The sequence below is a fragment of the Helicoverpa zea genome, chromosome 2 (assembly GCF_022581195.2).
Source record: "Helicoverpa zea isolate HzStark_Cry1AcR chromosome 2, ilHelZeax1.1, whole genome shotgun sequence".
In the NCBI taxonomy this organism is placed as follows: Eukaryota; Metazoa; Arthropoda; class Insecta; order Lepidoptera; family Noctuidae; genus Helicoverpa; species Helicoverpa zea.
Window position 1 is genome coordinate 4,333,818 of NC_061453.1, and position 14,807 is coordinate 4,348,624.

General features: G+C 35.1%; 1 protein-coding gene across 3 annotated transcripts in view; it reads right to left on the reverse strand.

The window, feature by feature from the left end:
• LOC124636924 (GTPase-activating Rap/Ran-GAP domain-like protein 3) overlaps positions 1–14,037 on the reverse strand; it is a 113,542-nt gene extending 99,505 nt beyond the window's left edge. For all 3 annotated transcript variants that reach the window (XM_047173211.1, XM_047173220.1, XM_047173201.1), the window contains exon 1: positions 13,206–14,037. In XM_047173211.1, the coding sequence (XP_047029167.1) occupies positions 13,206–13,372 (167 nt within the window). In that variant the 5' untranslated portion in view covers positions 13,373–14,037. The remainder of the gene's footprint in view (positions 1–13,205) is intronic.
• Positions 14,038–14,807: the final 770 nt, after the last annotated feature.

Here is a 14,807-nt window from a genome sequence, read left to right on the forward strand (position 1 = left end):
GAAATCCATTTCCCAACTATGTTTGGGTCGGACTAATCTAATCTAGGAATAAAAACTTCAATTTCAGCATCTCTATCATTACTCTACACAAAGCCAAAGTATCTAAGTTTTAAGCAGAGGGTACACAGCCTTTATAGCCTCGCAGGCGATAAAAACAATGACAGCGTGAATTAATTCGTGCCAAAGTTTAAGCAAATTAAATGCCCGCTGTTTCGCTGTCGCCTCTGACCTATTAATCACTCTGTGGAAAGACAAATGCATCCTTTATTACTGTTTATTGAGAGCAAGTTTTCTTATTATTTTAATGTAGGCCGTAGTTTAACTTAAGAAAAACATGACACTTCTTGGTAAATTAATAGGCTAAATTATACATACACACATTCATTTATTGATTGATTTATTATTAGATTTATTGATTGATTTATTATGAGATTGATTTATTAGCAAAGAACCAATCCCGAGTGACGGCTATGACGCGATGCACTGCGGGCCAATCAGCGCTTTAGCCCGCCCCCGCGCCTCACTTCATACCACAAAAGGGACCCAATAAATTACTTCTGCGCAGGTGAAGGTCAGAGCTCAAGATTCGTGCCGATAACTATAAGTCGTAGAGGGCAAAGAACCAACCTCTCATACGAGCGCGTGGGTTCGATTCCAAGTGAGTTAATTACCAATGCCACTTGTTTACGTTTGTATCCAGACGATAAATTCTGAAATCACCAACCCGCATTGAGCAAGCGTGGTAATTACCGCTCAATCGATGTCAGTGTGAGAGGAGAGGAAGCCTGTGCCCAGCAGTGAGACGATAAAAAAGACTGATGACTGATGATTCGATCATACGAAATACAGCGCAAGAGTGTCTCAAGACATTCGTCAACTTTTCGCCCTATTTCTCAGTTCAAAGACTAAATACATTATATCGGAGTTCCCGGAGAGTCGGCACGTATCGGGTTATTGATTTGAGTAATTACTCGATGCGGCTGACGGCCCGGGGCCGGACCGGACACGTCCGAGCTGTGAATATCCCGGATGGTGATTTATGGCTCGGAAGAATGTGGGAGCGAAGTGGTTTATGGTATTTTGGTTAAAACTAATGCGGTGTCTTCCTGTAATATTTTGTTTAAAAATGATTTAATAAATTAAAGTTTTTCTTAATAATTAAAATATCAAATAAAAAGTAATTTGTAATTATTGGCACTATTGGGAACCGGATAATTAATATTACGTTATTTCAAATAATAACAAACAAATCATTTTCATTATAGCAATCTTTCTACACAAAACGATCAGAAAAAAATATACGTAGAGAATGTAAAAAATAGCGCTACGTTGCTACGCCGCGCCGCTACGGTGCTACGCCGAACCTTCGACACTTTAATAATATCGCCTTTTGACTTTTTTCTTACACCAAAGGCATACTTAAACATCCCATTTGCGTCACAAATACTTGCTTGAGGCCCATACATTTGCATTTTAAGTTACTAAGATATTAATTTTCAGTAGCTCCCTTAGGAGTAAAAAATTCCGCTGACCGCCTCTGGCTCATTTTTTGGCACTAAAATATATCTTTATTAATTTTCGTTATGCATTTTAAATTTCTATTTATAAAATCAATTAATCTTTCTCCTTGTTAGATTTAAAAGATTCCTCGTAGCAAATTGTGATGTTATTCAAATGGTACCGATTAGGTGTATTTTATAGCGGTTTCTTCGCAGCACGATATGTTATGTAAATGAGATGGTGCCTCGTACTAAGTATTTATTGTATCGCGAACACTGTAAAGTGGAAATCGAATCGCATGGAAACCGGTTAGCGTTTCACACGGTTAATCGTTTGCAATTTATTTATACGGCTACTTCTTGGTCTATATTAAAGTTGAGCAACTTCAACATATATACATATGTGCCTGCTACAGCTAAGTTTGTATGCAATGACAATTTGTCTTCTTCTTCCTCCTGCCCTGTTCCCAATTTCATTTGGGGTCGGCGCAATATGTCATCCTCTTCCATTTTTCCTAATGACAATTTGTGTTTGGAAGATAAAATAAAGAGAATGATACTTGACAATGAGTACCGATGAGCACCAAAGTCATGTGTCTTCATAGTGAAAGCCATTTCTTTAGACTTTAAAAGCAAATACATCTATCTTAGCAGGTACCAAAACTTGAGCAAAGTGACAGTGAGTTATAGTCTACATCTGTACATCTGAGTTTACGTATTAACAACTACTAGAGCGAGCACTTTGTTCTATCTGACGTCTTCACTTAGAAATTCTGACACGAATGTTAGTACGAGCGGCGGTGCGAATGTAGAATGCGGATATTTATGATATAAGTTTTGTTAGGAATAGTATTTGTTGTATGTACTGACAGGGTGTCAGTAAACCTGTGGGAAATCTGATATTTTGTAGTGTTTGTAGTTAGAGGCTAAAATGTGACGGTCAAGGCTATTGGCTGAAGTAGAATGCGCATGGTGATAATCGTTCAGGCTGAGGACTTGATGTTAAATCTAAGATTATTGTTATGTAAGGGATAACAATTGATGAAAGGTATATATGAAGGTTATAATCATACAGTAATTAAGTGTAACTTCTCACGATACAGTATGACATATACAGAGTAACACTAATTCATTTTAATGAAAGTCAAAAGGTAATCAAAATCGCAGCTTAATTATTCACATACTTGCCTAAAATGAGGAAGACATCTAATTAAAATGTGGAGTAAATTACAGTAGCAAAATGTGAAAGCAAACATCGTACAACACAGCTGTATTTACAAAGAACAATTTCCGTAACATATGCGATGCTTCTTCAATCAAAATTATTACGTTAACTTTCGCACGGCTGCCCGGCTGTACCCAAATCGTAATTTAAAATTACGCTTCGTGTAAAACGAAGTTTATATTCGGCCAGCTATCTCTCACAGATTCCGAGCTCTGAATAACTTTCAATTTAAGTGATACCGAAAGCCGAAATAAAATTGTATTTATTTCAACCGGCGAGTAAGACATTATTTTGAAACCTGGTGTTACAGAGGCAGATTTTCATGCTATCTAAACAGTTTTTATTTGTATTAAGAACTATGGATGAATCGATATTGCTGTCATAAATTATATGGGTGGGGTGAGCGTTAGGGCTATTATATATCTAATGCACCTTCTATAGACAATATTCTCTGATTTGATAGCGCCTTTTTATGTTGCATCATATAATCTGCAATATTACATACATCAATGATGTCCAACCAGTAAGTAAGCCAACAGTAAGCTACTTATTGCTTGTATCATCTTACATATACGAACGTGGCATTCAACAGAATTCCATGTCATAATCCCAACAATTCAGCCGCCCAGACTGCTAAATAACCTCAGCAGACCGCTGGAATCACTATAAGAAAAACTTATTAAAAGTCTTTTGACCATAAAATATCCTTTCAGAATATAAAATGCGGAATAACTTAATAGAAGTTCAAGCTATCATTGAAATATGTTCGCTTTATTTGCCAGAATTAGCATGTCGAAGCACCCATTAGGAGCGGGTCCTGCTTTATTGCCGAAGTTCTGATGGCAACTGCCTCACATACCAACACTCGAGTGTCGCTGTATTAGTTCTCTTAGTGAAACTTTCCTTGTAGTTCTGCATGCCTGGTACTTGTCGGTATGACATGACTTCAAACTAGCTTTAAGATGTCTGCTGTATGGAGTGTGAATATTATATAAGTTTGTGAGTTTTGTGTTTATGGTAAGAAATAAATTCACTCATTATGGAATTTCCTCTACAAACTTTAAAGTAAAATCTAATCATAATTTACATAATCATGCAACACAAGCAACGCATATCCGATAATAAGTGACAAAGTTTCAGCGCCATAAAGATTTCAATTTCAGGTGCGGAGAGGAGAATTAGGTAATATGCATAAAAGTGGAGCATTAGGGCGTTATAAGCCTAGTTTTGTGGGCCCCAATAGTAGTATTAGCCAGGTTTTACGGCCGACCCTACCCTTAACTTTTAATTACCGGTTTGGTCAATGAACGCAATGTTTACCTTGACGTAGGCCGAGGATTGCGGCCGCAAAACAAAGTAGATTGCATGTGCTTATGGTAATAAAGCCGTCTGATTATTCGTCTAGATATAACGGTAGCTTACCCTAGTCATTTGATTAAAAATACAGGCTGGAAAAGGGAGTGACGACGGTGTTCGTTATCTGAAAAGTTGTTCAACACTTTTGATTTAAACTAGTCAAGGCAAAAGTCACATTAATTTTCTTGAAACATACCTACGCAAAATAGTTTAAAAGTTTTTATTTATAACATGGCCAGTTTGAAAGGGTCGTGGTGGAGCGCGTTGATCCTTGTGATACATGGTAGGTGTAGGAACAATCTATATTTGCACCACATATGATCCAAGAAAATACAAGTGGGCTGCTTTAAAACAATACCTAAATAATTATGAAACAAAATTAGAATGTTACGAACCCTCTGACGACATTGATATTAGGGTCAACCGAACCTTAATGCGTTATACATAATTAACCTATTATAGTGTTCTAATATCGATCTCCGTTTGTTAATATTTTACATGAACAATGACTACATAGGTCGATAAAAATAGAATTGGATTAAGTACGAGAAGGGGAATTTAAATATAGCTGAGAAATAGTGCCCAATAGGGTCTTTGTCTACTCATAAGATTGTGAAAAACTGCGAAATCTTTAAAACTTCATGACAGAAAAGAACAGTTAAAATTATTAAGAGAGTGAAGCATTAACATAGACACTGAAGAAGTGCTCTAACTAGATAGATGAGTATCGTATAAACAGATCTCCAGACCACTGTGTTTACTTGCGAAGTAGTCCGACAGATAGTCAGACGGATAAAGTTAAGTACCTAACAGAAAGTGGACCTCGACGACAGACGGACAAGACAAACACTTCGACGAAGTCCTATCTTCGTTCTATTTGATGAAGCAAGGATTAAACACGACAGTAGTAATAAAAGTTTGTGAAATATATCTGATGTACCTTTAGATAGTTTCGATTTATGTGATGAAGTCTCACAGATCGGTTTTGTGGTAAAGCATATCTTAGGTTAGAAGATGTTAAATACGTGTGACGTGTTGTTTCCAGTGGTTACACGGTCGATGAAGTTCGATTCTCCGGTAGATCATTTTTTATGTTTCATTTTATCCATAGTATAAGCTTCTAAAAGTATGCATGGAGGAAAAACAGTCACCATTATAATAAAGCTTTCAAACAGACGCTGATGACCTTGTCTTTGTACCGTAGCAGTAATTTCCTGCTCGAATTCCTTCATAAGGAACTGTAATACTATTATACAATGGACGTAGGATCGTTTCTCCTCAAATAGTTGGTACGTTTCCATTCCACGACAGCGGGGATTGTGTTGTTCACATTGGGGCACCGGGGTGCATCTCATTGCGGATCTCTTTGTCAAGATGACCTAATTTGAACAGCCCCGAAGTGGGACGCCATAGCTATAAATAAATATTTGTTTCCTCTTTCCCATACAGTTGGCAGGATCATTTATCTTGTGGATTTATTAAAGTTCAAATGTTTGAGGATATTGTGCTTGAAGGTAGCAGATTGATTTGGTTGGTTTGGGTAAACTTTTTTCGTTTTATACAATATTATTTGTGTCAGTTGCTCATTTTAAGTTTCTTCTTTGTTTATTAATATTAATTAATCTTTATTACACACATAAATACCTACGTACAATACTTATTTCTAAATATCCATATTTCTGTTTTTTTTTTACGACTTTCTTTTCTTGGTTGAAAATGAAGTCTTTAAATAATAATCGATTAAAATTGCACAGACATACATTGAGCTTAGTAAGAACCATTTCTGAAGTCGTTTAAAAGTAAAATACACTTGTATTAAATTTAATCGTTGAGGAGCCGGAGTTGGAGTTGGCTCCTCAGCAGGCCAATGCGGTTTATGAGCTACTTCCTCTAATACTTTAATGGATTCCTGGAATTAACAGCCTGCAACGTCTTGATGCTTGATAGCGAATGAACGTTTAGTGAAAAAGTTACGACTTAAGAGAAAATATATAAAGTGCACTTAGGGTTACGAGTACACTTTGTAGATATAAAATTGTTTTGGTACTTCTATGTGTAAGGATCTACTCGTTAAAATGTTCGATATTCGTGAAAAGACCCTAATTTTTCTAGACTAAAAACATAAAATTTACATCACTCATTGTTGCCTATTTGCATGTTATTAGGCATATAAATTTTAATAGTAAGTAGAAAATCTAATTATTGGACTGTCTGTGTTCTGAAATAATAAGTTTATTTACACAAATATAATCTTGCCAAATTCTCCCCATCTCATACCATAAAACAAAAGAAAGCATGATGACTTTAATGAGTGTTTTCTACGACTTAAATCGAAAAGTTTTCGACTTACGTGACGTAAATAACTTTTTGTTTTGACTCACACTGTCCCTAATGGTTTGATAAACATATATTTTTTCGTAAACAACCGCAAGGTAAACACAAACTCTTTGTATGGAGTTTTTAAATAAAATTAATGGGCTCTTAACGATGTATAAGAATTATAAACAATATTTAAAGCCATACATAATTATTTCTGAAGTTATAAATTGGAAGGCGTGTTCTTTTGTTTACATTTAGGTACAGATATTTAATACCTTACTAAACTTGTGAATGAATGGCATGAAAATGTTAAACTCGGAAGAAAAAATTGTGATCGGAATCTAAACATCAGTTTAAATATACAGGGTGTGTCGTTCACAATCACATTAAATCTTATCACACATACTTTTTGGTATTCTATGCCGAATTGTAAAAAAAATAACCTAATCCATTCAATGGTTTAGCCACAGGAGTCATTTTTCGTTTTTCTAATTTACAACATCATGTGTAAAGCAGAGATAAAGTTAGGAGTATTGAATGTTTTGATCAGTTGACAGCTGTCAGTCTTCAAGGGAGAGTTTCAGTTGTTTGTAATGACTAACTTTTATATGGTGTTCTAATTTTCACACATTTTTATTCTATTTACTTTGTTTGAAAAATTCATTTTTTTATTTTTACGTATTTTTCTTTTTCCTTTTGTGTTAATCGACATATAATAACCAGTATATTAACGCATTTCATTTAATGTGATTGTGAACGACACACCCGATATACCAATATATAGGTATGTACCAATGCTCATACGCTGCATACATTGGGCACATCAGATAAACCACATTATAATAAATATTTAGTAGCTAACGGTTCCGTAGTTGCAGCTACTTATATAAATAGCATAAACAGACACACAGATGCAATCTACATCACTACTATCTACGTTTAAATGCGTCTGAGCATAATGATTCACGATTATTTTTCAGCATGAGCTCGTTCTGTTAATAGTCTCTTTGTCTAAAAATACTAGTCAGAGGATATAAGTGTAGATGACTGTAACAACAAATACTTAAAAGGTTTTTCAACTTTGTGAGTTCATAATTCAGTTAATTGTGTTGAATGATTTGGTCCGAACCTAGCATGTTTACAATACTTGAACAATGGCTGACTCACTCACTCACTTCGTATAACCAATAACAGAGTTAATATCCTAAGCACACCATATTTGAGTATGTAATGCATGTGCAATTTTGTTGTTTAAAACCTGCCATTGTTTTAATTTGGCCACTAAACGCATGAACCTTAGCTGATGATGAGTTTTAGATCATGTATTTTTCACAAATTTCAAAAAGGGTCACGTCTAAAACGACGCAATCTTTAACACCCTACAACAGTATGATTTGACAGTAGGATTTGACGACTCTATAGTAAAAGAACAAAGATAGTGCATATTCTAATGTCAAAAAATACTTGTCGAAAAAGGAAAAATTCTATCATATTTAGAAAAATTACGTCCATTATAAATAAAAAAGCCAGTTTACGTCGTTGACTCAGTCAGTTACACTGGCTACTAACACTACCACATCTTATACTAATCAAACTTAGAACACCAGTAAGGAATTCCACGACGTTCACACATCAATGCTTTTTTTAAGGCTCTGAGCAATGCCGAAGCACCAAAACAAAAGTGCATCGAGACACCAGACAGCCAACGGGCACCCTAGTAACCTATTTCTCCCATCTGACCCCAGAGTCACAACTAGCAAAAAAGATAAGCAAATGATATATTTTACGTTATTATTTCCCCCCAATCAGGGACTGAATTCCTTTGATTTATTGTTTTGTTATATCCAACGGCAAATTGTCCTGGTTTCCGCTTTGTGGTTCCGATAAATAATATGTTTATTGAATACAAATCGGTGGCCTTTGAAAATAATATGAATTTGAGGTGGCAAATCTATGTGGGTGTATTGTGTTCGATTGAGTTTAAAAAGATAATAAGTTTTGGCTTCTACTTATCCCGATTTTGAAATCGGAGATTGTTTATTTAATTTTATTTGTATAATTCATTAATAACGCGTATCGCGCAATTTCAGAGTTTTCAGTATCTAAATACAAAATAGCGAAATATTTATCATTAGATAGATAGAGATAATTATCAATTGTTAGTTAGCGGTTCGTTTCAATGTTTTGTAATCCATGCCTATATTAAATTAGAAATTTGAACTTGATTTGTGGTTAAGCCTTTTGTGTGAAAATTCCGGCTGTTCTGGTCATTTATTGGAACCGAAAAAAGAAAACACATTTTGATTCTTTATGTGTCAATAAAGAACTATAAATGTGTTTTCTTTACTTTATAAATCTCTTAACCTTCAAGAAGTAGGATATATATCTCGGGAAAGAAGTTGTCTTTTATAAAAACTTACGTGAAAGTCCAAAATTATATAATAGGGACTGTAGGTATATTATATAAACAGTACTTTTTCATCACATATAAGAAACAGAACGCTGAGCCCATTCAATCACACAATAACATTGACGAACCGACTTTAGCGCTTTCAACATCCTTCTATGGGGGTAAACGTACTAAAATCTTGTAATACACTTTCCTTCCACGCACGGATTTACGCAGTATTTCTTTCATTCTTCCCTATAATGGCTTGAATAGAACTGGGGTAATATCTTTTACCGTTGTTTTTGTTACCCAACTAAGTTTTGTCTGGAATTCTGGACGCATTGGGTGAGAACGGACAGATAAAATATATTTTCTACCGTTTTGGGCAATGAGTTATAGTCAGTTGTTTTTATTGATATGCTTTTATTAGGTCCTGTATGTAACTAGGTACAACATGGAATCTAAGGTAACTAAAACCATCTTCGAAGGATCGCGTTATGAAAATTGGCAATTCTAGTAGTTCTAACGACAGTACAATAATATGATACTGTCGAACTGATCTGATAATGGAGCCTGAAGATATGAACTGAAAGCTGTGTCTAGACTTATAGGTAAGTAAAATCTTGTAATGATTTTTACATGCATTTATAAAGACGTGTTTTTCAGTGTTTTCCTAAACTATTTTATAACTGTACAGCTACATACATATGATTTGTTCGTCATACGTCTTATATGGTTGACGGCGTGTGAGCTAAATGGGGTCAGTGGTCAATCCTCAAGGGAAGAAATTAGGGGTGACAGTTGATATCGTAACATTGTTACAATAATTATGTTATGTATCTGCTGTCGGTATATAGATAAGTACGTTGAAATACATGATATTAATTTTGAGTTTTCAAGTACTTTATTCTTAGGTTCATAAAACTGGTGTTTACATATGGGCCAAAGCCAATGCGATATATCATATTTCAGAGCAATCGGTAATTATTATTATTTACAGGAAATGGTTTGTTAATTTTTTTTCTTGCACTCTAACAATTGTAAACAGGATAAATTCTATGCACAATTAAAACCTTCAATAATTTGTACATAAGGAATATTATTAATAAAAGTGCTTCAAGTATTAATTGAATGACACTTTGCTGAAATAATCATAGGAAATAATACCTACTTATTACAAAATGTAGAGTTAATTTTCTTGTGATCATGACTAATTTACAAACTAACCTATTACTGATAACTGTTTAATTGGTTTTGACTTTCAATATCAGACACAATGAATAGGCATTGTGGTTAATATTGTTTACATTTGCAAATATTGTAGTAATTGTAATATATGAATGTTATCCTATAACTAATTGCAAATGTATTTCTTCAGAAAAACATCTCTGCCTACCTAATAAATAAAATGCCTATTAACAAGAGGTCGCTCTAAAACTGAAATGATAACAGATGCAAATGGCCCGTTTCATGATACTCCACATATTGTATTATAAGTTAATTCATTCATTTATTATTTTATTCAGGAACCAAAACTGATACCATCATATTAGGTATACCCACGGATTTTGGGCATACCTATTAGCTACAACTTAGTACGACATGACATTTCAAGAGAACTGGGTCGAGCTCATACTTTCAGTACTGCAGATACTTCAAAATCCGCGACATTGTATTGAAAAGCACCTAAGTTTTTTCTTATTGTGACGAACTTAACATGAAAAAGTACGGGATTGTTTTTAATATCATTAAGTTTTAGATGATACATATATGTATGTAATGAAGGAAATTATGACCTTCTTTTAACTGAGAATCTATTAGATATTACACGCTTTTTATTAGCTTCACCTGTATGTTTGTATGTTTGTAACCGACTTCTTTGGGCGCGATTTTGACCCACTTTAAACGGCCAGATTTCGTTCAAACTTTGTAGATTTATTGAGGACCGATGACAATACACTAATTTGATAAAATTATTCCATTTTTAACCGACTTCCCAAAAAGGAGGAGGTTACACATACACATCGATTACTCCGAGGTTTATAGACCGATCTACGTGATTCTTTTTTTGTTCGACTCGGAATAGCTGCCAGTTGGTCCCATAGTCATCAGGTCAGGATCTGATGATGGAAACCCTGAGAAATCGAGGGCAACCTTCGAAAGTTGTAGGCATACATAGGGTAAAAACTTGACACTCAGGTGTACGCCTAAAAGCACTATTCAACTGTGAAGATTTGGAGCTGACCTGATGATGGAGACCAGAGAGGGTCCAGGGAACTCGACAACTGAATATGTAAACTACCTCGTGTTTGGGCTTAAATTATTTGTATTGACAAGACCTTTGCAACAGTGAAGGTTTGGAGCTGACCTGATGATGGAGACCAGAGAAAGTCGAGGGAACTCGACAACTGAATATGTAAACCTCGTGTTTGGGCTTAAATTATTTGTATTGACAAAACCTATGCAACAGTGAAGGTTGGGAGCTGACCTGATGATGGAGACCAGAGAGGGTCCAGGGAACTCGACAACTGAATATGTAAACTACCTCGTGTTTGGGCTTAAATTATTTGTATTGACAAGACCTTTGCAACAGTGAAGGTTTGGAGCTGACCTGATGATGGAGACCAGAGAAAGTCGAGGGAACTCGACAACTGAATATGTAAACCTCGTGTTTGGGCTTAAATTATTTGTATTGACAAAACCTATGCAACAGTGAAGGTTGGGAGCTGACCTGATGATGGAGACCAGAGAAAGTCGAGGGAACTCGACAACTGAGTAAATAAACAAATAAACTGAATATGTAAAATACCTCGTTTGGACTTATATTCTTTGTATTGATGAGAACTTCCCACTTGTATGGATAGTGACAACTATTCGTAATATCACCCGTGTCGTCACGTTACGCACCAAATCCTCAACCATCAAGAGACCAACATCCAAAATATGTATTTTACTCGTAGTTGAATAAGTTTTATGTTTTACGCATGTTATTTTAGAAGAAATTTACACTTTACATATGTTTAAAATCAAGTAAGTATACAACAAATATTTACTACTTTACTTTTAGATCAAATGTACAAAATCACAATATTGTTAAATTGTCTTTCCATATCTATGTTAATTATTTTAAGATAATATTGTTATTCATATTTAAACTTTGTTAGTATAAGGTCAAATTGTTATATTTATTATGTATATATTCATTGTATATGAGTCATAATGTGTAAATTTTGTTCGAATTTAATGTATACAGTACAAGTGCAAATTATGTAGTTCAAATGTTTTTAAGTATAGTTCATCCTTAGTTCATTTTCGCCCACCAAGGACGTTCTTTCAGTAACGTCCTTGGTGGGCGGTATGTTTGCGACCTCGATAGATGGCGTTGTCGCGTTTAAATGCGCGCTATGGTTTCGTTACAAGCGATACTCTAAGACAAAATGTTTTTTTTGTAAGACTTTAATATACCAGCTTAGAACAGTGCACAGAGGAGGTTTTATTTATCATCACCCCATCTTGTGTACTAGTAGGTCAGCAGATCACCTAGTAGCTTAGCTAGGAAACAACAGTCGATAAGGCAGGACTCGTTGTTAATTTTTATTTCCAATAATTATCTTTAGCCGTTTTCTCTAATATTGTCAAATTTTTGTATACTAAAGAGAATTTTAATTCTACAAAACAAATAATAGTTTAAAAAAAAAACTAAATCTACTTTAAAAAAAAAAAAAAACTAAAAAACAGAAAATGCAAAATATCTTGATTCCTTTAACTAACAAGGCTACTAAAAATAGTTGCCAAAATAAGGCGAAAAATTTTTTTCGATCGTAAAGCACTCTCTGATGCTTCGCATCACGAGTCGTGCAATAGTTTAAAATTAAAAAGCTATTATAAATAATCCAAACTAAAAAGTAGAAAATAAATAATAGTTTAAAAAAAAACTAAAAAACACGCTTTTTATAGAAAACCGAACTAAAAAATAGCAAATAAATTTTAATGAATTTAAATTAAGAAAATAGTGTTCAAAATTTCAATGAATATAAATTAATAATAGTGTGAATACAAAAAAAAAAATATTTAAAAAAGCGTGGGGTGTATGGTGTCAATAGTTATAAATATTTTATTGACAGATATGAGTAGAGTGATTTTCATTTCGATATGACCTTAAAAAGCACCCCACGCTTTTTTAAATATTTTTTTTTGTATTCACACTATTATTAATTTATATTCATTGAAATTTTGAACACTATTTTCTTAATTTAAATTCATTAAAATTTATTTGCTATTTTTTAGTTCGGTTTTCTATAAAAAGCGTGTTTTTTAGTTTTTTTTTAAACTATTATTTATTTTTATATTCCGTTACAATTTGATAATACCAAATAATGTAAAGTTATCAACATGTTTTTTTCAGGTAAGGACTTACATAGCACTGCTAGCTCTCCTATGCAGTAGCTGCAGCAGGCTGCCGTCGGCTCCCGAGGAGCAGAGACTGCGCGAGCGCGCGCGCCGCTCCCCCTCCCGGGCGCTGCGCTCGCGCCAGCGCGCCATCAGCGACTCCAGGCACAGCATGGCGCCACCATCGCACACCATCCGTCACTCGACACTAACCCACCCTTACAACTAACACCCAGCTGTTCCACACGAAGTAATAGCTCAGACCGAGACACTACGAACGTGACTCATTCAAATGTTACGATGTCGGCATCGCCTCTCTTATGCATTAAAAGTGCAACACTCTCGCTAATCCCAAACTGTCCACTCAAACAAATGATACCGTATACCGTAGTCTTATATAATATTTAGCGCAAACTTTAACTGCATTGTAATTCAATTTTTCTCTATAACTTGTGGCTAAAGTTATCTCACATCAGACGCCACTGAGAACACTGCAAATTAAATATTCACACGAACAATTAAACTTTGTGGAGCTCGCGCAAGTTAGTGATGTGCCACTTTACGAACAAAGTTAATCACGGAGTTTATCATGTGGTAGACGATGGCGATAAGTGTGGCTTACACGGGGAAACAATCGCATTAGTAAATGGGGTAAAGTCGTAGTAGTTACATCACGCGACGTAGGCCCGGCTTATCGGTGGTGGAAAGTGCATCAAACTTGTGAGGAAAAGTTTATAGAGAGGCGCGGTGGTAGAGATAGATTGCGAAGTCGGGATGTTTATTTAGAAGTTTCCCGCCGGTGTGCGAGCGCGGGAGGGCGGTGTGGTGCCGCGTGGAGCGCTTCTCGCCGACTGAACGAGCGCAGTAGTACGGCCCGTGTCTAGCGACGACGGAGCGCCTTCAGCCGAGTCCCGGACCCACTACTAGCGAGGTTATATAGCGCACCCTTTAGAGCCTTACTTTGACGTGGTGTTGTCACCCAAACTTGCGTAAAGTTTTGCTGCTATATATCATGGCGGGTTTCATAAGTGCCATCGTCACGAGCGTGTAAAATTTAATCACGCCGTTAATTGCTTATGTTAATGGACGCATGTTTTTGGGTTCGTTTGTGGAAATTTTGGTTGTTATTTTTTATTTATTATTGGTTAGCACTTTGAATATAAGAATAAATGTTGGTAATTAATGAAAATTTTCTAGATGAAAGATAGCTAATGTTACCTGTCCTGCCGTACTTTGTCCGTACGTCACAATTAACATAATTCTGAGTCCAACTTGCATAAAAAATATAAAATAACTTTTAACTTACGCCGGTAGTTCCAATATCTGACCCAAATTTTGTTTCCCTTCGGAGTTAAAACAAGGGAATTCAGGGAACTGAGTAGTTTTTTAGGTTATCGGCTTTCGAGTAAACTTTGTCGTATAGACCAATTTTTAAAACGAATTAGTATCGCAAGCTATTTTTCCAATATTCTCAGTTTATTTTTCCAATAGTCACAGTCACAGTTTTGTTTTTGGACATAATTTCACTTGCTAAATGTAATTAATTTTAAATTACTTTTATAACTCAATGGATTGTTTCAGGGTTCTATGGTGAAATTAAATCAAAGGGACAGATTTTCAGAGCAATGAA